The sequence below is a fragment of the Bubalus bubalis genome, chromosome 19 (genome assembly GCF_019923935.1).
Source record: "Bubalus bubalis isolate 160015118507 breed Murrah chromosome 19, NDDB_SH_1, whole genome shotgun sequence".
NCBI classification, from domain to species: Eukaryota; Metazoa; Chordata; class Mammalia; order Artiodactyla; family Bovidae; genus Bubalus; species Bubalus bubalis.
In genome coordinates, this window is record NC_059175.1 from 10,018,246 (window position 1) to 10,040,443 (window position 22,198).

At 43.5% G+C, this 22,198-nt stretch overlaps 1 protein-coding gene across 3 annotated transcripts in view; it reads right to left on the reverse strand.

The window, feature by feature from the left end:
• Positions 1–22,198, reverse strand: part of OCLN (occludin) — a 49,838-nt gene that overhangs the window by 16,994 nt on the left and 10,646 nt on the right. For all 3 annotated transcript variants that reach the window (XM_006058925.4, XM_006058926.4, XM_045163644.1), the window contains exons 3-4: positions 21,133–21,811; positions 17,855–18,016 (exon numbers count right to left, since the gene is read on the reverse strand). In XM_006058925.4, coding sequence (XP_006058987.2) covers positions 17,855–18,016; positions 21,133–21,811 — 841 coding nt within the window. The remainder of the gene's footprint in view (positions 1–17,854; positions 18,017–21,132; positions 21,812–22,198) is intronic.

The following is a 22,198-nucleotide window of genomic DNA, read 5'->3' on the forward strand; positions in this document are numbered from 1 at the left end:
TTTAAATTTCACCGAAAAATCCTCACATATTAATTACTCTGCTATAAAAAATAACTGCTAAGCCCAGACAAGTCAGAGTTGTTTCCAAGTTAAGGGAATAAAACTAAGGTGGGAGGGGGGGATAACTCAAAAAATTATTTCCATGAAAAAGGTCAATTTTTCAAAAATAGGGCTGGTGGGACTCTTTTAGCTTGGTGATGAGAATAGCAGCATCCAATTATAATACCTCGGTTCACTCCAGATCTGCTGAGTACAAGTTCTAGAAAGCCTCAATCACTTCATCTGCAAGACATGGGGAAGCTACTTGCTTCATAAAGTTGTTCTGACAATTAAATAAGATGACAAGGTATCACAGCACGGGGCCTTTGTGACCACAATAAAAACTCAGGAGATGCTGGTTTCTGGAATCAAAGCTGTTGGAACTGAACAAAGAAGTTTTACAAGTATTTGAAGGGAACAACAGACTTTTACTGGGCTGTTTTGCTACGTAAGTCTTTGCAACGAGATTCAGCATCAACACAGTGCAGTTCCCTGCCACCTGCACACACTTTACATCTTGCTGTCCACAAAGCACAGCATTAAAACTTGACCTGCTTCTTTCCTATCTCTGCTCTATCACCCGTCACAAGATATTTATTTATCCACCCCTTGAAGTACATAGAGGTATTTATTCTTGATTGTTTAGTATTCCCATGAGTCAGAGAGGAATGGAATCATTTCCTTCTGAAAGTTGAGTTTGGCAGCAACTGGGAAACCAGTGGGTGGATTACCAGGGAGTGTGCTCAGATCCCACCACGGGGGGTCGGGTGGGAACCATTCCTGGTGCCCACTGAATTCTTGAGGACTCGACAACATCACCAAGCTCCACAGGCAGAAGCCCGGCCAACCCAAAGGTATATTAGGTTTAAAAAGACCTCCTTTTCTCAAAAAACCATTTAAACCATTTAACTCTTTTCCAGGTTTCTTTCCTCTCTACAAATTTAGCAGAGGGTGCAGAGCTCATGGATTTCCTACTGATCGTGGCAAACTGGAAACCAAAACCTCCCCAAAGAGGTGTCTGGGTGTCTCTGCAGAGACTTCTCACTGCCCAGGAGGGAACGCCCTTCCTCCTTTCTTTGCCAGCTAATCCTTAACTGGACTTCAAGTCCTGACTCACTACCAAGTAGCAGTCACGCCCCCACCTGCCAGGCCTTCCCCAGGGGCCCCCGCTGGGAGAGGCCCCTCCCTCTCCTTCTGTCCCCCAGCACCTGTGCACACACACCTCCCACCAGAGCAATGAAGACAGAATTGTTTACGCACAGGGTGCCGCTGCTCCCACATGTCTAATTGCAACAGGCAGTGGACTGCTCTTTAAGCCACCATCGTCCACTTGCTTACAGCATGCCACATACTGAACTGAGGGATCATTCAGTAGGTACACCTTTACAGGTAAAGTGAGGGGGTCCCTCTACCTGTAAAGTGATCTTTATCTAACACTCCATCTGTAAGCAGGTAAGTGAGGGGATCTCTGGAGAAAAAGAACCAGGACTGGTTTTCCTGACGTAAGAGGGGCTATTTGTGATCTAAGCGTGGCCACAATGCTTACCCTCGCACAGATCTCAGTAATTAACCATCTTAAGGGAACCAACGCATGCAGGAACAGAAAAAAGACACTCAAATGACACTGCAGTGATAAAGCAGGGTTCTAGTTCCTCCTCAAGGTATACACAACATATCTCTGAGTTTCTCCTAGCTCCTCCTCAAAGGACACACAACATATCTGTGAGGTTCGCATGAACTAAGGCTCCCAGCCAGGTGGAGGATGGAATGATGTAGACGCTCCTAACTTCAATCAACTAAAGCCTGGACTCTGTCAACCTCTGCCCCATATTCCATACCGAATTCTCCTCTGCTCAAGCCCCTTCACAAATACACAGGTACCCTTTGCTTAAAACTTATACTTAAAACTGCCTCAATTTCGCTGTTCGGAAAGATGCTGCTTCGGAAAAGATCCCCAGTGTTCTTCTTACTTGCTGCAAGTAACAGTAAATTCTTCCTTCTCCCGATCGATGGCTTGGTTGTGTCTTTAACTCAGCACCCACCAAGGGGTGAACCCAATTTTCAGGTAACAATACTAAGTACCCCCTGAAGGAGGAAGCAAGGGCTCAGGGTGCCACGACAACTTTCCCAAGGACCTACACCTAGTAAATGGAAAAGTGGGATTTAAATAATTGAAAGCCTCAGCTTCAATCCACTGCCTCTCCCTGGACAGTTGTCTGCCTGCCTTCCTCTTTGGGTCCTGCCCAGCCCAGGACCTGGCGAAGAGCAGGAGCCTGGAGTCTGCTGCATAAACCTCTGCTCTACTGCCTTATCAGATGAGTTGTTCTGGGCTGAACTCTTTTATCTCCTACTAGAGTCACCAGAACTGCAGAGCCTGACCACTGACTTTACCCTCCAGTACAAGTCTTTTGCTACTTCAACCTTTTTCATACACAAAAAATTTCAAGGCTGTGCTCACATTAGTGGAGCAATACTCTGGTAGCTGCAATGCAAGAGACCAGGGTTTAATCCCTGGGTCAGGAAGGTCCCCTGGAAAAGGGAACTGTGACCCACTCCAGTGTTCTTGCCCGGAGAATTCCATGGACAGAGGAATCTGGTGGGCTACAGTCCATGGGGTCGCAAAGAGATGGACACGACTGAGTGACTTCACTTTGGGGCAAGGATGACATGCAAACATGTGATGTGATAAGTATTTCTGACAAAAATGCCCAGCCAGACTTAAAGATGAATAAGAAGTACCTTGTCCTTGAAAGGAGTTAAATGTCTAGAGGCAGAGGCAACATGTGTTTGTAAAACAAGGAGTAAGGTCATTTTTTTTTTCCTTTTTATGCTTCATGTTTCTCCAAAGAAGCTAAAATATGAACTTTTCTCACGGTACCAACGTGAAGTTAGTATAAACCTCTGCTTTCAAAGGACAGTGGGAGGAGGAGGGGAAGCCACTCGTATCAGTCATTATATGAGTCCTCAACCTGTGTGTCCTATGGTGAGAACAGGGACTTCTGAGACTTACTGTTGTTACTGATAAGATCCCAAGCCAGTCCACAATGCCCACGAGAGGTAGCTAAAGTTCTTTAAACAAACAACAAAACAACCCTATCATTTTCGTAACTACAGGAAGTTTTTATAAAGATTTGGAACCTGAGAAAAAGTTGGCTTAATTCTAAACAGTAAATGGTGAAGTCTTCCTCAAGGAACTTCAGAGCAGGTCTAAGAAATTAGGGGCAAAAGAAAGCAGGGTGAAAAACAAAATTCTACAAGATTTGTCTTCTACTAAGTACTGAGGGGAAAGAAACGTTTGAGAGTCAAGCAAACGCCGGAATTTGCTGCTGTGAGGCTAAGAGGAGCCTTGGGCCTGAGGGTGATCCACCCCCAGGCTCTCTGGGAAGGTGGGGTGTGAGGGGAAAGGGTGTTGCCTGCCCAGAAATTCACAGGGCAGCGCCCAGCTGGCTGCTCTTCACTAGGATCTGCCTGGAGAGTTCCTGGTCCAAGTGGGACCCCTACCCCACAGACAGTTTTTTTCATATAAAAGGGAAAGAAAAGACAGCAGAAGACACTCAGAGAGGCTGAAGCTGAGGAGGAAAAAGATCCCTAGGAGTCCCAAACAGGCACACTACCGAGGCTAAATTCCAAAAGGACAAGCACTCTCACCGACCATGTTTAGGAATAAGAGTTATTAACTTAAAATGACAGCAAGTTTTACTAGGAGTCACCCTCCAATCAAGAAAGACATTTCTAAAATGTCAAAATGAAATAAATTCCAGTGAAATAATTTCAAAAGATCTTCACAAGAGGCAGTTATATCGAGGACAACATTTTGTTCAGAATTTAATTATACTCATTAGAAGTGGTCTATGCCACTTGTGAAAAAAAAAATCTTTGTAACACGTAACATCCAACAGTCCTTGGAGAACTAATGAAAACATCCCACATCCCTGTGGGGTGCCAAGGATGGGCACACAGGGCGGCTCAGCGCAGCTCTCCTCCCAGGACCTGTTGGCACTGAGCCTTCCTCCCCGGGACGAGGATGGAGCTGCCAAACCAGGCAGATCAACATTTCTGGTGCACGAGCAAGCCTCTCCACCTTGAAGTCAGGGATGGAACTGATTGAAAAGGTCAAGGGAAAAAAAAAAAAAAAAGGTCAAGAGTGCTTTAGATCAATTCTCTCCTCTAAAAGAAAGTTGGGAAAAAACCTTTCTCTCCACACAAATCAGCTAGAATTAAACAAGCAGAAAGGACCAACAAAAGCCACGCCCCATTTTGCTCTTGGTTCCATCTACATTGCAAGCTGCTCACACAACACAGGAATAGAGTCAGACTGGCCCTGCATCCCACTGGTGCAGCCACCTGATAGAAGTCGTCCACCTCTAAGGAGGAGAGAGACGGGCCCTGCACCCCACTGGTGCAGCCACCTGATAGAAGTCGTCCACCTCTAAGGAGGAGAGAGACGGGCCCTGCACCCCACTGGTGCAGCCACCTGATAGAAGTCGTCCACCTCTAAGGAGGAGAGAGACTGACCCTGCATCCCACTGGTGCAGCCACCTGATAGAAGTCGTCCACCTCTAAGGAGGAGAGAGACTGGCCCTGCACCCCACTGGTGCAGCCACCTGATAGAAGTCACCCACCTCTAAGGAGAGGAAAGTTCACATGACAGGCAAAACCTGGCCCCATTCGTTCCTCACCACTGCCGAGTAAGATGCAACTATCTTCACACTCAGATGGGGAAATTCAGTCTCTGAGGTTCAGTTAACTTGCTCCAGGTCACACAGAAGGTGACAGGGTAGAAGGGGGATGTAAATGCAGCCCACCTGCCTCCCACGCTCAGCGATTTCTGCCGTAACAAATGATACCTCAGTAATTTAAATATGGCATAAAGTACCCATCTCATCTGGGCACGGACTATTCCCTGTAAGAAAAGGAACCATCCCCACAGCCTTACCTCCTTGCCACACCCGAATGAGATACAATGTGAATTCATTTTGAAGAGTCTTATTTGCCTACCAGACTATGGTTCTGAGAGCAGCTTTGGACACAAAATTACTATGAATGTGTGCACCAGTCATCTCACCTTTGTTTACGTCAGTGTAGGAACACCACCCTCAAAAACGGAAACAGGGGGGCTTTTCCTGCTTGGTAATTACAGTGAGAAATAAACCTGATGTCAGGGGGAGGAGCGCCTTCAAGTCCAGTTTTACAACCTGAGGTTTGTACTCCCGTTTTACAATGTGAGGTCCACCTTCCCTTTCAAGTCCAGTTTTACAACCTGAGGTTTGTACTCCCGTTTTACAATGTGAGGTCCACCTTCCCGGCCATGTGCCCTGGCACTACAGGTTTTCAAAACATGAAGTGGTCCAACTTGTTTTTCCTGTTTTCTGATATTTTACATTCACGGAGGCTTCCCCAACAAGAGCCTCTGGAAAGGCTCTGCCCCTGGAAAGTTCCCTCAGACTTTTCTCCACCCTCGGTGGCTTGAAGGCAAATACACTAATCCCACAAAGAGATCGTGGATCAGGCTTGAGAGTCTGATTGATTTATGTTGATCAGCTGGCCCTGGGGATTTAGCAAACACAACGCTCCCCATCCAAACGCAGGCTGCCCAGAGGTGACATACACCAGCAAAGGGGAATTCTGAAGCTCTGAAAGAGTCAGTGAATTGCTAGAGCTTTGGAAGGGGTGAGGTGGAGAAGCTTACACTCAGTGAGCGATCCCATTCGAGGTCCCTGGCTCTAGAAAGGGAGACCGTGGAGCAGACTGCGTTTTACACTCGTGCGTCTCGTGCCGGCCTCCCCAGCAGCTGTGTCACAGGCACGGCACCCCTTAGTTCTCTGAGCCGATGCCAGTCACCACCTGGCCTTCCAAATCCCCTTTGGCTTATCACAGCACTCCCTACAACCTCAGCATGATCTAAGCTTGCCCTGCCTGGAAAAGCCCACGTGCATACCTTAACTCAAAACCCCCTGGGCTGGCAGGGCTAGGGCTGCAGTCTGGCTCCACGGAACCGTGTGGAGTATTCTCACAGTGTGGTCCCCAGACCAGCAGCTTCAACGTCACCTAGGAACTCAGAGATGCAAGTTTTCAGGCCCCATTTCAGATCTGCTGCAGGAGAAACGGGTGCTGCGGGGAGATCTGAGAACCACTGACGGAGGGGGGAGGTTTTCCTCTATGTCACAGACAATTGCCCTGTTTAGACCATTATACCTATATTTAGAATGACTCAATTATTGAGTGCTGGATTTCCCTGGTGGCTCAGATGGTAAAGAGTCTGCCTACAATGTGGGAGACCCAGATTTGATCCCTGGGTTGGGAAGATCCTCTGGAGAAGGAAATGGCAACCCACTCCAGTACTCTTGCTTAGAAAATCCTGTGGACAGAGGAGCCTGGTAGGCTACAGTCCATGGGGTTGCAAAGAGTCGGACACGACTGAGTGGCTAAACTATATGTAACCATACTGAGTGGTGGAAATCTAGGAATCCCTGCGTTCAGAGCCCTAGAGACACTCAGCAGCTCCAGTACTGCTCACCTTCCATCACAACAGTCTACAGCAGCTCCCCAGGATGCCCTGGACAGGATGCCCTGGACAGACAGGGCCTCTGTCCTCCACGCTGCTGGGTTCTGAAGGTCAGTCCCGAGGTAGGACACTTGCACTCTCGTTCCATTTCACCCCACCCAAAGCCACAGATAACAGCAAAACCTTTGCCAGGGGGAGAGCCAGGTATTCCAATTGTCGGCAGCTCACAGGACTGCTTTCACGTTAAAGAACGCATGGACTTCCTGGCTGAAAATAAAAGTTATTCAAGTTTCTTCAGCTGTCTAACTCTGACTGCCGCCACCGCCCCGTCCTAGTCACCTGCTCCGCCTGGGTGGAAGGAGATGAGATGCAGAGCCTGCCTACACCTTTCAGAGAAACATCTGTTCTTATCTTATAGCAACCTTTCAAGTAAGAGGAAGAACAACAGTTTAACAACTGCAACCATGAAATGTATTTATATTTTGGGTATTCTTACCCAAGCGCCTTTATTCCACGCCATCACTGCAAATACTAACACAATTACTCCTCTAGCTAAAATTGATCGGGAATTAATAAATTATGTGTTGGCCCTGACCTAAGCCCTTTCATTGTTTCAGGATCAGCATATTCTGTGGATGGAACTTCTATTTTCCCAATGTACACAGAAGTACCTACTAAATGAACAGGCAAAGTGATTATCTTCATCGGAGTCCAAAGAAACCAAAAACTAGCCAAGGCTGACCACAAAGGACAGTGTTCAGGATCCTGCCTATTCTCTACACCCAGCCAGACCCTCCCCACTAGCTCCTACCTTAACAGGTAAGTGCTGGGAACAACATTATAACAGTCCTGTGTCACAGTGTCAAAGCCTTAGAAACTTCTAGAAATAAGGCTAACTATCACACTTGTTAACTTTTAGATCTAAGCATTTCCTACTTAAAAATAGGCTCATGTTTAACAACCTTCATTTACTACATGCTAACAATGGAGAAACAGTTTACGGGATGTTCTCTCCAAACATAGTCTGTGCTTGCTTCTGACATAAATCATGTGGCATAACAAGAAAATGTGCAACTTAGGAGACAGGCAGAAAATACTCTCTGAAAACTGGCACGCTGATTTGTGGTAGAGAAAAGCACTTTACACACATATTACATCATTTTAATGTTAATGCTATTAACTGAACTATTTCCCCCAATTCTACTGGCAAAGAAAAGGGAGGCTCGGAGATCTGAGAGGCAAACACACCAAAAAACACAAGTTATAAAGGCAAACGTAAGACTTATCCTGCTGGTAAGTACGTCAGGCTTGAGACAAATTAGTGAAGCCCTCTGCAAACCTCAGTGTCCCCTCGTGTAAGAAGAGTATCCACACTGTAAAGACTGCACTTAGGATTATAAGAATAATGTACAGAGTGGCCTCACCTATAATGGCTACTTAGGAAATGCTGGTTCCTACCTTGCTTTTACTGTGATTAAAAAAAAAAAATTTTTTGGCTGCACCATGCAGCATGCTTGGGATCTCAGCTTCCCAACCAGTGACTGAACCCATGCCCCCTGCAGCGGGAGCTCAGAGTCCTAGCCACTGGATCTCCAGGGCAGTAGCTACTGTGACTTTTTTAAAAACTTTCTTGCCAAAATGAAGACCGTGGAGCTCACCTCCCAAATCAGCCTGATGTACTGCACTGAAGAGTACTGAGAAAGCCGAGTCTAAACCTCTGGCCCCGATGCCTCGAGTCTCCACCAAGTCTCCATTTACTGCTGTGTCCACCTCACAGGTCTTCAGCTTCCTTCGTGTAAGTTCACTGAGACAGACTGGATGACCTAAGGTCCCATGCTGCTCTTAGATTCTGTTCTCTTTTACTTTACCAAAGCGAAACCAAAAGTTACTCACAGGAGCATCTGAACATGAAGTGCTTAACTTCTAGTACCTATTTCGCCAGAATACCGCAGGTATCAACTATCAACTAAAACTAATTTCAAGTACACACATCTTACAATCAGTTCTTTAATATTTACTGTAGATGTGTGCTTTTCCAAAGCCAGATCCCAAGTTCTAAGAATTTACAGAAAATGAAGATGTATGTACTGGTATTTATATTTATGACCTTCTGAAAATGCAGGTGGGGAAGAGATTTGATCAGAAAGATTAACATGTACCATTCATATTCATGGGTGTAAGGGTATCGGCCCCTCCAACCTCAGCTCCACCACCCCTGGCCGAACAGTCCGTGGACCAGCATCCTCACTGTGCTGGTGGGACACAGCTCCTCAGACCACAGTCCCCTGGCCTCGGGTGAGACCAAGCTGGAAGGGACAGAAAGGGATCTGAGCAGTTTGACACCTCCAGGAGCAGCCAACAAACACTGAGGGGCACTGAGGTGAGACAGAGCCAGCAGAGTACTAAGGGGCACTGGGGTGAAGCAGGCACATTCACAGCATCTCAGAAACTCAATCTGCAGCTACTCAAGTCACACATTGCATTTAAACCTGGTCAGATGACACAGACATAAAAAATAAAAGGGCAATTACAATTAATCTGTGTAGTGGAGGGACTTCACTGGTGGGCTAGTGGCTAAGACTCTGAGCTCCCAGTGCAGGGGGCCTGGGTTCCATCCCTGGTCAGAGCACTGGATCCCGCATGCTACAACTAAGAGGTCGCATGCCCCACTACAGATCCCACACACTGCAGCTAAGACCCAGCACATCAAATAAATAAACAAAAATAATGTTAGTAAATATTAATAAAAAATCCATGTAGCACATATTCAGGTAGTATCATCTACAGAGTAGTTTCCGTAGAAACCATCTCCCCATTCCACACAGTAACTGTGGCAACTGCCACAAGCCAGATGATGTGCGAAGGGCCCTGTCCCGGGCACAGAGCTTAGTGTGAGAATGGCCATCTGACCCAGGCCTACTCATTCATCAGCTCCTCTCCCGGTCAGTCTTAGGTGAAGCACTGATATGAAAAACTCAAGAGTTCTAAGTAGCTGCTTTCTGCTCCCTTCTACGTGAGAAAATGAAGCATACCAGGCAGGAGGGAATCGAGATGAGAAAGCAGATCCCAATGGCCCTGACATCCTGACTCTAGCTGTTCCTGATACACAGCCACATCCTTGCCTCTGTGGCTAAGTTGTTTCAACTCTTTGTAGGTTTCATAAATTACCATCTGAAATGTTGCAGATAAATTCCTTTTTAACTCTCCTAATTTAAGCTCTGTTTTTGTCAACTATAACTGGTACTCATGCAACTCATGCAAAATTCTTTTCTGCACAATCAGCTGTTTTCCTTTCACTCTCCCTGTAAGGCAAACAGCCATATTTTACTAGTCTTCTTCGTTTTCCCACAGGCATCTCACATTCGTCTTGAGAGGCAGACCAAATAACAGCCAATTTCATAGATAAGAAAGGGTTAATCTGTTTACCAAAGAGTGCTGGAATCAGGACTCAAACCGAGAGCTTTAGGGTCCACCACTGTCTGTCTACCAGGAATCGTCTCCAAACGAGGCTTCCCTGACATACACATAGGTTAAAAAGAACAGAACTGATCTTAAGAGTCACAGCGAAAGCAGGGAAGCTGGAATTCAAACTCTGGTATTCTACCTGCCTGATACACTGCTTCTAAGTAGAGAAGCCAGCACACACAGCAAGAGTGGAGGAAAGGGGAAGACTGCCAGTCCTCCAGGGCTGTTCACCTGAGACTAAACAAAAGGTGTCCTCTAAAGCAGGGCTACCCTGCAGAGCTGCTAAGTGTACTTAGGGCACCGGCGAGGAAGTCTGCTCAGCGTGAGAACATCTGAGGATCTACTCTGATCACAGCGGAACCACGAGTTCCACTTCTAGCACCGAGAAGCACTTCAGCCATGCAATCAAGACAACAGAAACAGAAAGGAACACATCGTGGTCTTTTCTAATGAAAGCAGGGGAGGCCCGCCAGGACAGGTCACCTCTGGGAGCAGGCAGAAGCAGGTGGGGGGGAGAGTGAAAAACACGGGCTAATGTAACTGAGACCTAGTAATGCAGGATGCATGGCAGGACGATGGGTGTTCATGATGAAACAAATCAACAAATACAACAAGAGGGTTATGAATGGACCAAAGACGACCAGGTCATGAACAAAGAATGGGGAAAAACCAATTTCTGTGCACTCGAGTCCAATTAAAGAGAGAGAATATATAATTATTAAGGCTTTCCCTAAAAGCACTTTGGCATCAAAATGCTCAACTGGGGCTCCAACCCTGGTTTTGTCACTTTATGTGAGCCCAGGCACATAGTGGGGGAAGGGGAAGGTGGGATGAATGGAGAGACTGACATTGAAACATATGGGTGGCCCGTGGGAATTTGCTGCATGACTCAGGAAGCCCACAGACACACACTGCTCTGTGACTACCTAGACGGGTGGGAAGTGGGAGGGAGGTTCCGGAGAGGGGAGATGTGTGTGTGCCTATGGCTGACTCATGTTGATGTGTGGCAGAAGCCAGCACAATACTGTAGAACAGCTGTCCTCCAGTTGAAAATAAATTAAAAAAAAAAAAAAAAAAGCTTTCTGTTTATATAATAGCAAAGTTACCCTCAACATCAATTTTCTCCATTTTCAAAAAACATTATGCATACTTACTGTAAGAAAATGACTTTATTATTACATAATTATTCTGGTCAAAAATTGGAAAAAACCTAATACACAACAATACAGATTGGTCAAATACATCTCTCCAGTGGAATGTTACTAGAAAAGGTGTGTAGAACCAGAATTTCACACATTGCCGATAGCTGTATAAATTGGTACATCTCCTTTGAAGGGCAATTTCTCACTGTCTATCAAAATTACAGACGTGTGTGTATATATACCCCTTAACTCAGTAATACTATAGGAAAGTCAGCCTACAGAAGTATATACATGGACAAACATGTTTACAAGGCATACCAAGCTTTCTTTTTTTTTTTTAAATCCTATTACTGTCTGTAACATTAAACAACAAATGCACCCACCAATGAGAATGATTACATAAATCATGGTACATCCATACCACGGAGAGACTATTGAGTGATGAGGAAAGATCACCAAGACGCACTGCAGGACTTTCCTAATGGTCCAGGGGTTAAGAATCCGCCTGCCAATGCAGGGGACACGGGTCTGATCCCTGATCTGGGAAGATGCCACATGCTGTGGGGCAACTAAGCCCACCTGCCACAGCTACTGAGCCTGCCTGCTGCAAGCAGAGAAAGCCCGAGAGCAGCAACAAAGACCCAGCTCAGCCGAAAAGAAATGAATAAATAAATAAAATGATTTCACAAAAAAAGACCCTGTCGGGAATTCCCTGGTGGTCCAGTGGTTAAGAATCTGCCATGCAATACAGGGGACTCGGGTTTGATCCCTGGTCAGAGAACTAAGGTCCCACACGCTGCAGAGCAAATAAGCCCACATACCACAACTGGAGAGTCCACGTGGCACAATGAAGACCCAACACAGCTGACTAATATTTTATTTTTTAAAAAAAGACACACTGTCGAGCAAAAGGGTGAGGTGCAGACAGAATGGTGTGATCAGTACATTAACTTCTGCATAAAAAAGCAGGGAGTGTTTTTTTTTTTTTTCAGGAAATAAAAGCACTGAAAGGAATTATAAGACACTAAGAAGAGCACTTAGGAGTGTGGGAGAGGGTGTGAAAGATACCCGGAAACAGACAAATGGAAACACAAGGATGGGAGGCAGACTGCCCTGTTTTGTGGTTTTCTGTTTGGTTTTTTTTGAAAAATTATAATTTTGGCCATGGATTTTTTTTTTAAAAAGGAGTAATTAGAAAGCTTTTATCTTGCTAAAACATACAAAAATAAAAAGTATCACACCGACCAATGCAACAAATAAATGAATCTCATAGCATTATGTTGAGTGGACACAAAAGCACACAGCGCATAATTCCATTTATGTGAAGTTTAAGAATAGGTGAATCTAACTGATCTGAGAGAAATAAGAGGAGTCACCACCCCCTAGGGGATACTGACTAAGAGGCATGAGGAAACCCTGGACACTGGAGTGTACTGTATCTTGATTTAGCTGCTGATTGCAAATGGGCTTATACATGTAAAACTTCACCAAGCCATACAATTAAATTTAGTGCACTTAATGTCCTTTATTCTGTGTGCATATGGATATACATGTTACACTTCAGTAAAAGTTTTTAACAGTATCAAAACTCTTTGAGGAGGGGACTTCCCTGGCAGTACAGCGGTTAAGACTTCACCTTCCAATGCAAGGTGTGGGAGTTCAATCCCTGGTCAGGGAGCTAAGATCCACATCCCTCAAGGTCAAAAAATCAAAACTTAAAACAGAAGCAATACTGTAACAAAGTCAATAGAAGACTTTTAAACATGGTCTACATTAAAAAAAAAAAAAACTTAAAAAAAAATTTTTGAGGAATATTTAATGATGTGATAAAAAAGCCTCTAAGAGCAAGTTAAAAAGGTAGAATTTGACACTGATAAGGACTATAATCATACTTCTGAATTAGAATAAGCAATAGGAGAGGAAAAGGATTAAAGAAAATACACCAAAAAGGTAACTCTAGATGGCAGAATTTTCTTCATACTTCACAGTATCTGAAAAATTATTCACAGTTACCAATCAGATAAATAATCATATATATACTTTTTAATTCAGAAAAAGTAATAACCTGGGGTTTGAGGACATAATAGAAAAAAATTAGGATTTAGAAGTTTCACTAACAGAGCCTTTAAGCATTTAAAATACAACAATGTTGGTACAAACTTAACTGACTACAAAACATCCAGTGTGCAAACATGGCCTGTTTATTTTTACAAAGTACAAGATATCCAGAAAGGGGAGGGGAAAAAAAACAGCCCTAAGATTCCTAGGAAGGCAGAGAAACTATTGTGGTGGAGATTGAGAGACAGTAAATTAGAAAGTTGCAGGTTTTATCACAGATAATACAAATGGGTTGAAACCTGCTTAAAAAACTCTGAAGGCTCAGCTTGTTGAGCTGATGCTTTGCTCTCTTAACCTAAAGATTTTAAATATCTAAGAAAGGCAGTAAGATTTAATAATGAATTTCTAGACATACCCCAATGTGTAGAGAAGGAGTAAACAAATATTCAGCAGGTAACTGTTCCTTCAATAAGTTTAGAAAGATACCCACCCCTACCTCAAACAACCCATTATTAGGATTACATACATATATATGCTGTGTTGTGCTCAACCGTGTCTGACTCTTTGCGATCCAATGGACTATAGCCTGCCAGCCTCCTCTGTCCATGGGATTTCCCAGGGAAGAATACTGGAATGGGTTGCCATTTCCTTTTCCAGCAGATCCTCCTGACTCGGGGATCAAACTCACATCTCTTACAACTCCTGCATTGGTAGGCGGATTCTTTACCACTGAACCACCTGAGAAGCCCTTATATACGTCTCCAGTTCAGGTCAGTAGCTCAGTCATGTCCAACTTCTTGTGACCCCATAAATTGCAGCATGCCAGGCCTCCCTGTCCATCACCAACTCCTGGAGTTCATGCAAACTCATGTCCATTGAGTCGGTGATGCCATCCAGCCATCTTATCCTCTGTCGTCCCCTTCTCCTCCTGCCCCCAATCCCTCCCAGCATCAGGGTCTTTTCCAATGAGTCAACTCTTTGCATGAGGTGGCCAAAGTACTGGAGTTTCAGCTTCAGCATCAGTCCTTCCAATGAACACCCAGGACTGATGTCCTCTAGAATGGAGTGGTTGGATCTCCTTGCAGTCCAAGGGACTCTCAAGAGTCTTCTCCAACACCACAGTTCAAAAGCATCAATTCTTCAGCGCTCAGCTTTCTTCACAGTCCAACTCTCACATTCATACATGACCACTGGAAAAACCGTAGCCTTGACTAGACGGACCTTTGCTGGCAAAGTAATGTCTCTGCTTTTGAATATGCTATCTAGGTTGGTCATAACTTTCCTTCCAAGGAGTAAGCGTCTTTTAATTTCATGGCTGCAGTCACCATCTGCAGTGATTTTGGAGCCCAGAAAAATAAAGTCTGACACTGTTTCCACTGTTTCCCCCTCTATTTCCCATGAAGTGATGGGACCGGATGCCATGATCTTCGTTTTCTGAATGTTGAGCTTTAAGCCAACTTTTTCACTCTCCACTTTCACTTTCATCAAGAGGCTTTTTAGTTCCTCTTCACTTTCTGCCATAAGGGTGGTGTCATCTGCATATCTGAGGTTATTGATATTTCTCCCGGCAATCTTGATTCCAGCTTGTGCTTCTCCCAGCCCAGAGTTTCTCATGATGTACTCTGCATATAAGTTAAATAAGCAGGGTGACAATATACAGCCTTGACGTACTCCTTTTCCTATTTGGAACCAGTCTGTTGTTCCATGTCCAGTTCTAACTGTTGCTTCCTGACCTGCATATAGGTTTCTCAAGAGGCCGGTCAGGTGGTCTGGTATTCCCATCTCTTTCAGAATTTTCCACAGTTTGTTGTGCTCCACACAGTCAAAGGCTTTGGCATAGTCAATAAAGCAGAAATAGATGTTTTTCTGGAACTCTCTTGCTTTTTCCATGATCCAGCAGATGTTGGCAATTTGATCTCTGGTTCCTCTGCCTTTTCTAAAACCAGCTTGAACGTCTGGAAGTTCACGGTTCGCGTATTGCTGAAGCCTGGCTTGGAGAATTTTGAGCACTACTTTACTATATGTCTTACTTATATATATATATGTCTTACTTAGCCATAATTAGAATTCAAATTTTAATTCTCATTTAGTACAAGTTATTAATTTAGATTCTCTTCCATTATTTCAAGTGGAGGTTATTTTTATGATATTAATTTTTAATAACCAAAAAGAAAAAATACTAGTCAGCTCCACTGTCAGGCACTGTAGATGCAGCATCAAACGTTTCCACTTGGGCAGCTATGTTATCGGAGTGAAACCCACTGGAGCAGAATTACTGCATAAGAGTGGAGAAAAGAGTAACTGTCTGCATCTGGTTGTGGACGTAAACTCAGGCAAAAATGAAAATGAGGGGTTGAGTTCAGCAAAGCACACCTGAGCAGGTGAGGGGAGAGAGAAAAATGGAAGGAAAAACACAATACCTGTAGTTTAAACCAAGGCCTTATTTCAAACAGCCTGTCTTAGATGCTTCAGTTGGGAAAACAAGGGAAAAGGAAATGAGGAATTTAAGTGATTAAGTTTTGCATGAAACATTAGTGTGTTCAAAGTCTCACATCTGCTATTCAACAGATGATTATCTACCTTCATATCATGAAACATTTATTACTATAGACAAACTATGAAGTTCACCTGAAACAATCTATAGGCTAGCTATCAAATTTCTAGAGGTTCAGTAAGGAAGCATTATAAAAATAATGCCTTTTTAAAAATTAAAAGTCCCTTCACTTCGTCATCATCACCACCTCCCTAAGTTACTATGGCTATCTTCTGTCAAATTATCAAAAGCACCTAGAACTGATTAAACTTTCAGGACAGTAAAGTCAGATGAGAAGTCAAAGTTCCCTGGGACTGTAATATCTCTGGCCCTGGTCTCTCCTGAGTCACTTTCTAGGCTCTCGAAACCTTAAGTAAACAAATCCAACAGCCAGTGAAAACTGACACACCCAGAAACTCTCAGCGAAACCCTGACTTCACAGTTCACAACAGACTGTCCTAGTCCCTCTACAGGTGGCTTTGCCTGGAGCTAAAGGTCAAAAGAAAACAATCGCCAACACCCTCACAAGTCATGGGGGGAGAAATGAGAAAAACAAGCAGCAGGCTTCCAGGAGAGGTCAGGAACACAGGCATCCACAGACCATACCTTCTGATTTTCCTGACTGCTTTGTCTTAGTACCTCTACTAGGAAAATTTCATCTACATTCCTAAATTTCTTCAAATATCAGGTGCACAGCATTCAAGAGCTAGGAGCCTTCCAGATGATCAATATCTCCACCCTAGACCTGACCAGCAGGATGCACCCTCAACTCACTCCACTCTGCTCCCACTGGCCAAAACCAACCTATCCTGGAACCAGAATCCAGGAGTCTCGACTAACCTTCATGGCAAGAAACCAATCTGCTCAAAGAAACCGAGGAAGGCAGTTTCTGAGGCTGCTCTCTCAAGAACATCATAACACAGCATTTCCAAGAAACAAAGCTTGGAACATCCCTAAAAACAGGTTAGTTAGTTATCAGTGCTACCGACCAGGGGTCTTGGCCTCCTTAACTAAAAAAAAAAAAAGATCACAGACCAGACAAGAAATTCAGGCAAGGCTTTACTGGGGCCCCTGCTACAGTAGGGGGAGCAAGAACAAATAACTGGTTCCCCTGCTTGCCTGATTCTTGAGGGGGTGGTGGGCTTAGTCTTCAAATAGAGTGAGGGTAGGGCGTATCCCAGGGTTGAGTCAGAGGGGTTGCCGAGGTGGTTTGCCCACCGCTTAGGTGGTGCTGTGTGCAGGGGCCTGTGCAATACCCGGCTTTTGCTCCCGAGCCTCTGCTTTTGCTCCAGGCTCTTCAAAAATAGCAGCTGGGTTTTTTGGTTTCTTTGTATCCATTGTCCAGAATGTGCCCCAACTGTGCATGCATGCAGTAATTTTTAGTCCCAAATAATTCATATTTTGTTGCTCCAGGAGAGATGTGATCAGGTGCAAGCACTGCGGCAAAGGGCCCCAGGTCCCAGTTTATCTCATCAGTAACATGCATTTGGGAGGTATTTTTGGTAAGAGGGACTTTCTACACTTTCACATCATTTAGAAAGCCACCTACTGGTAGCATTAACAGTATACGCCAAAAAAAAAAAAACAGAACCTGCCCTAATCTCTGCCTTCACTAAAGTATTTCATATATCTATGTTAGTGCTTGTGAGTCACCAGGCTGTTCTCCATGTAAAAGGTTTAAAGATCTCCCACCTGCCACCACCCTAAAAACACCCTTGCGGATCTTGACCCAAGACACTACTTCCCTCCAAAACAATTAACAGGAAAATAAAAGCGAAGGGGAGAGGAGTTGTTTTCGTTCTTCAAAGCTACGTATGTTTTTTTGTCTCGCGTGATTCCTTAAAAGCCATTTCTGCTCAGGGCCTAGATCCACTTCTTAGAAATCTGGCTTTTTACCTCAGAGTAAATCCATGTCCACTCACCCCACTTTATTAATGTTCAAAGTAAAACCTGAGGCCTCCACTTTTGCAATATACAAAGACAATAATTCTAAGAATAAAGTTTCACAAAGCACACTAGATCAAATTTAAAGGCAGATCTGGGGTGTTTATTGGGAAAAAAACACAAAGCAAAGCAAAACTGGATGTTTACTGACTTTCATAAAACACTTACCCACTCTTCAACATTGGGAGGCTGCTCATCATAAATACGTTCCTTGTCCCACAGAATATTTGACTTGTCATAGCGGTTCATCTTTCTTCGAGTTTTCACAGCAAAGAAAATCATTAGAGCAAAAGCCACAATAACCATGAACCCCAGTACAATGGCAATGGCCTAAAAAGAGATTAAAAATATTGAGATATTTAGCTTTTAATTGTTTACTTTATCCCAATCCAACTCTACAAATACCTAAGGCCCTACTAACTAGCTTAACTGCTCTAAAACTGATACAAATGGTTACATTATAAGACTGCAAAACCTAGCCCAAGCCACATGGGTTAAGGCTACCAAAACACACAAAGACACACATACACACACAGAGATATACACACACCTCAACCATGAGTCAATCCTTGGAATAATGATCCTGTTTTAGAATTATAGAAAACTAGTTCTAAAGTCTGAGAACTAGGGGCCATATTTTTATAAATAGAGGATAACAGCCAATAAATTAACTCAATCCCTGGCATACTTCTAAAGGGTTTTGAAAAATGTTATTCACAGAAGTTGTTTCAAATATCCAATCATGCTTATATAGTCTTATTCGTAACACATGCTTGGCTCAACTTTTTACACTGAATGTAACCTTCAGTCCAAAGAGAATCTGCCTTACCATAAATAATGCAGACATAATCTAACCAAGCTATAAATTAAAGAAAATGGGCTGATAATTCATTTAGCCTGTTAGTTTTCTGTTTTGGGTGTCTTTTGTGTACTTACTAGAAGGACCTGTGACAAGGAAACCCTACCTCTGAGAGTTCTAGTGTCTGACAGGTATGTTACATGGTATACTGGCCTGGAGGCACTTAGAGTTGAACAGGTACCAGAACTCTGGCCTGAATGTCTGCTAAGAGGAAGCTCTCTCTGTAGCTGGTCTGTCTAACAGTCATAACCTTTTTCAAAGAATAGAGGTTTCAGGTAGTCAGAGGACTAAGAAGGATGACAGTATGGTAAGACCCTCAGGCCTATTTACCAAATGTCAACAACAAATACTCTGAAACCTACATTTCAGTCTTCAAAATAATGGTAGCCATTGGAGAAGGTCTAACCCCGAGAAGTGACTCATTCAGGTAAAGAAGGAAAACTCCTGGGTCAGTGCAAGGAGAAAACAAAGCAAAAAAGGTTAGTAACTTAGAAACACTTTAATTAGAATGACGCACGGTTATAGAAGGCAGGCTTCACAACCGCACCTGTACATTTGAATCACCTAACAGCTTTTTGAAATACTGACTTACACAACGAAAGTTAGCAGTTTTAAAAGACAGTAAAGAAGACCCAAGTAAATGGAAAGACACCCTATGTTCACAAAGCAGGAGACATTATAAAGATGACAATTCTTCTCCCAGCTAAGATTTTGAAGAATTGCGTTGATCTACAAATTCAAAGCAATCTTTCAAAATCCTAGCTGGCTTTTTTTTGCAGAAATGGGGCGGGTGATCCTAAAACACATATGAAAATACAAGAGACCTAGACTCTAAACCACAAAATCATGAAAAATAAGGACAAATGTGGAGGACCACCACTTCAAAATTGATGACAAAGCTGTAGCAATCAAGGAGTGTGGTACTGACTTAAGAACAGAAACACAGGTTAATGGAAACAAGTTGAGAGTCTAGAAATAAATCATCACATTTATGGTCAATTCATTTTCGACAAAGGCATGAAAATAACTCAATGGAGAGTTATTTCAATAAATAATACTAAGACAACTGGTTATCCACATGCAAGAAATGCTGGACCCCTTCCTTACGAAGTGACCCACGTTAACTCAAATTATACAACTCTTGGAAGAAAACATCACAGTAAATCATTGTGACCTTGAATTAGGCAAAGTGTTTTTAGACAACACCAAAAGCACAAGCAACAAAGAAAAATCAGATCTCATCGAAATGAAAAACTTTTGTGCAAAGAGCATCATCTAGATGTAAAATGGAGAGAAAAAATTACAAGGGACTTGTAACCAAATAAATAAAATGTCTCACAACTCAATAATGAAAATCCAAATACCCCCACTAAAAAACAGACAAAGATTCTGAATTACCATTTCTCCAAAGAAGATATACTAATGGCCAATAAGCCCAAGAAAATATCATTAGCTATCAAGGAAATGCAAATCAAAACCAGTATCACTTCACACTCATTAGCATCAGTTCAGTTCAGCTGCTCAGTCGTGTCTCTTTGCAATCTCATGGACTGCAGCACGCCAGGCTTCCCTGTCCATCACCAACTCCCAGCTCAAACTCATTTCCATCAAGTTGGTGATGCCATCCAACCATCTCATCCTCTGTTGGCCCCTTCTCCTCCTGCCTTCAATCTTTCTCAGCATCAGGGTCTCTTCCAATGAGTTAGTTCTTTGCATCAGTGCCCAAAGGACTAACTCATTGGAAAAGACCCTGATGCTGGGAGGGTTAGCATGGTTAGAATCAAACAGAAAAACAATGCTGCTGAGGCTGTGGAGAAATTGGAATCTTCATACATTTCTGATAAATGTGTAATCATGCAACCTCTTTGGAGAAGAATGTGATAGTTTCTCAAAAGTTTAAATGAAGAGTTTCCATAAGACCCATCAATTCTGCCCCTAAGTACATACTAAACTCAAGTCACGTTAAAACAGGTTTCACACAAAAGTTCAGAGCATTATTCCTAACAGCCGAAATACAGCCAAATGCCTATCGGCCAACGATAAAGAAAATGTGGTATATGCACACAATGGAATAGCATTCAGCAATAAAAAGGAATGAAGCACTGGTATATACTATATATGGATGAACATTGGAACATTATTGCTGAGTGAAAGAAGCCAGTCATAAAGAAAACACATACTGTACGATTCTGCTTATAAGAAATATCCAGAACAGGCAAATCTCTAGAAGAGGACTAGTGGTTTCTGGATCTGGGGACGGTTAGGGAAATGAGGAGTGCCTGCTCATGAGGATGGGGTCTCTTTCTAGGGCCGGGAAAATGTTCTAAGATGAACTGTGGTGACGGTTGCACAACTCTGTGAATAAACTAAAAACAAATGACCTGTACTTTAGGTGGAAGAATTAGATGGTATGTTAATTATACCTTAAAGGACACACAGCCCTTCTCTCAGATTCTGATTTAAACAGCAGTGGGGCCATGGCATCACTACTTTTTTAAACATTCCCAAGTGAATCTATTAAGCATCCCAAGATGAGAACCTCTGACCCAAGGAAAGAGGGGAGGAAAAAAAACAAAACTACTCCTACCTCCTGGGGATCCACCACACAGTAGTGATATAAATATTGATCCACGTAGAGTCCAGTAGCTGCAGGTGTATAAAACTGGTTGCAGAGGGCATATATCTGTGAACTGTAGAGAGACCCAGAGGCCTGGGCAGTTGGGTTGACTCCCATTATATAGACAATTGTGGCAATAAACATCATAACGCCCAGGACGGCGTTCACTATTATCACAGTCAAATAATACCTTCTTGTTCTAGATATGCCTGACCTTACAACGCTGGTAACAAATATCACCAATGCAGCAATGAAACAAAAGGCAGCCATGGCCAGCAGGAATCCCTTTGCCGCTCTTGGATCTGTATAGCCTGTTCCATAGCCATAACCGTAGCCATAACCATAGCCATAGCCACTTCCGTAGCTACCAAAGGCACTTCCTGCATAAGGGTAGTTAACACCAGCTCCCATTAAGGTTCCATAGCCTCTGTCCCAGGCAAGAGTGGAGGCAACACAGGCAAAAATGGCAATGCACATGACGATAACAAGCATAGACAGGATCCGAATTACTCCGGGAGGAGAGGTCCATTTGTAGAAGTGGAGAATTTCATCTTCCGGGTAGAAAGAATATGCTGGCTGAGAGAGCATTGGTCGAACGTGCATCTCTCCACTATACATGTCATTGCTTGGTGTGTAGTGATTAGGTTTGCTGAAATGCACACAAAAACAATTTTAAGTTAGCACTTTTTAGTGGTAAGCAGAAAGAACATATAAAAGTACCTGGAATAATTTAAACAAACCATTGGCAAAGGAAACTATTATTTGTACTGCCCCACTGCAATGGGGCAATTTGTGTCTCCCCGCCCTTCCCAAATCAAGTATCAAAATCCTAACACTCAATGTAATGGTATTAGAAGGGGGGTCTTTGGGAAGTAATTAGGTCATGAGGGTGGAGCTCTCATGAATGGGATTAGTGCCCTTATAAAAAGGGCCCAAGGAGCCTGCTCACCCCTTCTACAATGTGAGGATTCAAGAAGTTGGCAGTCTGCAATCTGGAAGAGGGCCTCCACCAGCACCTGCCTTTGGACTTCCAGCC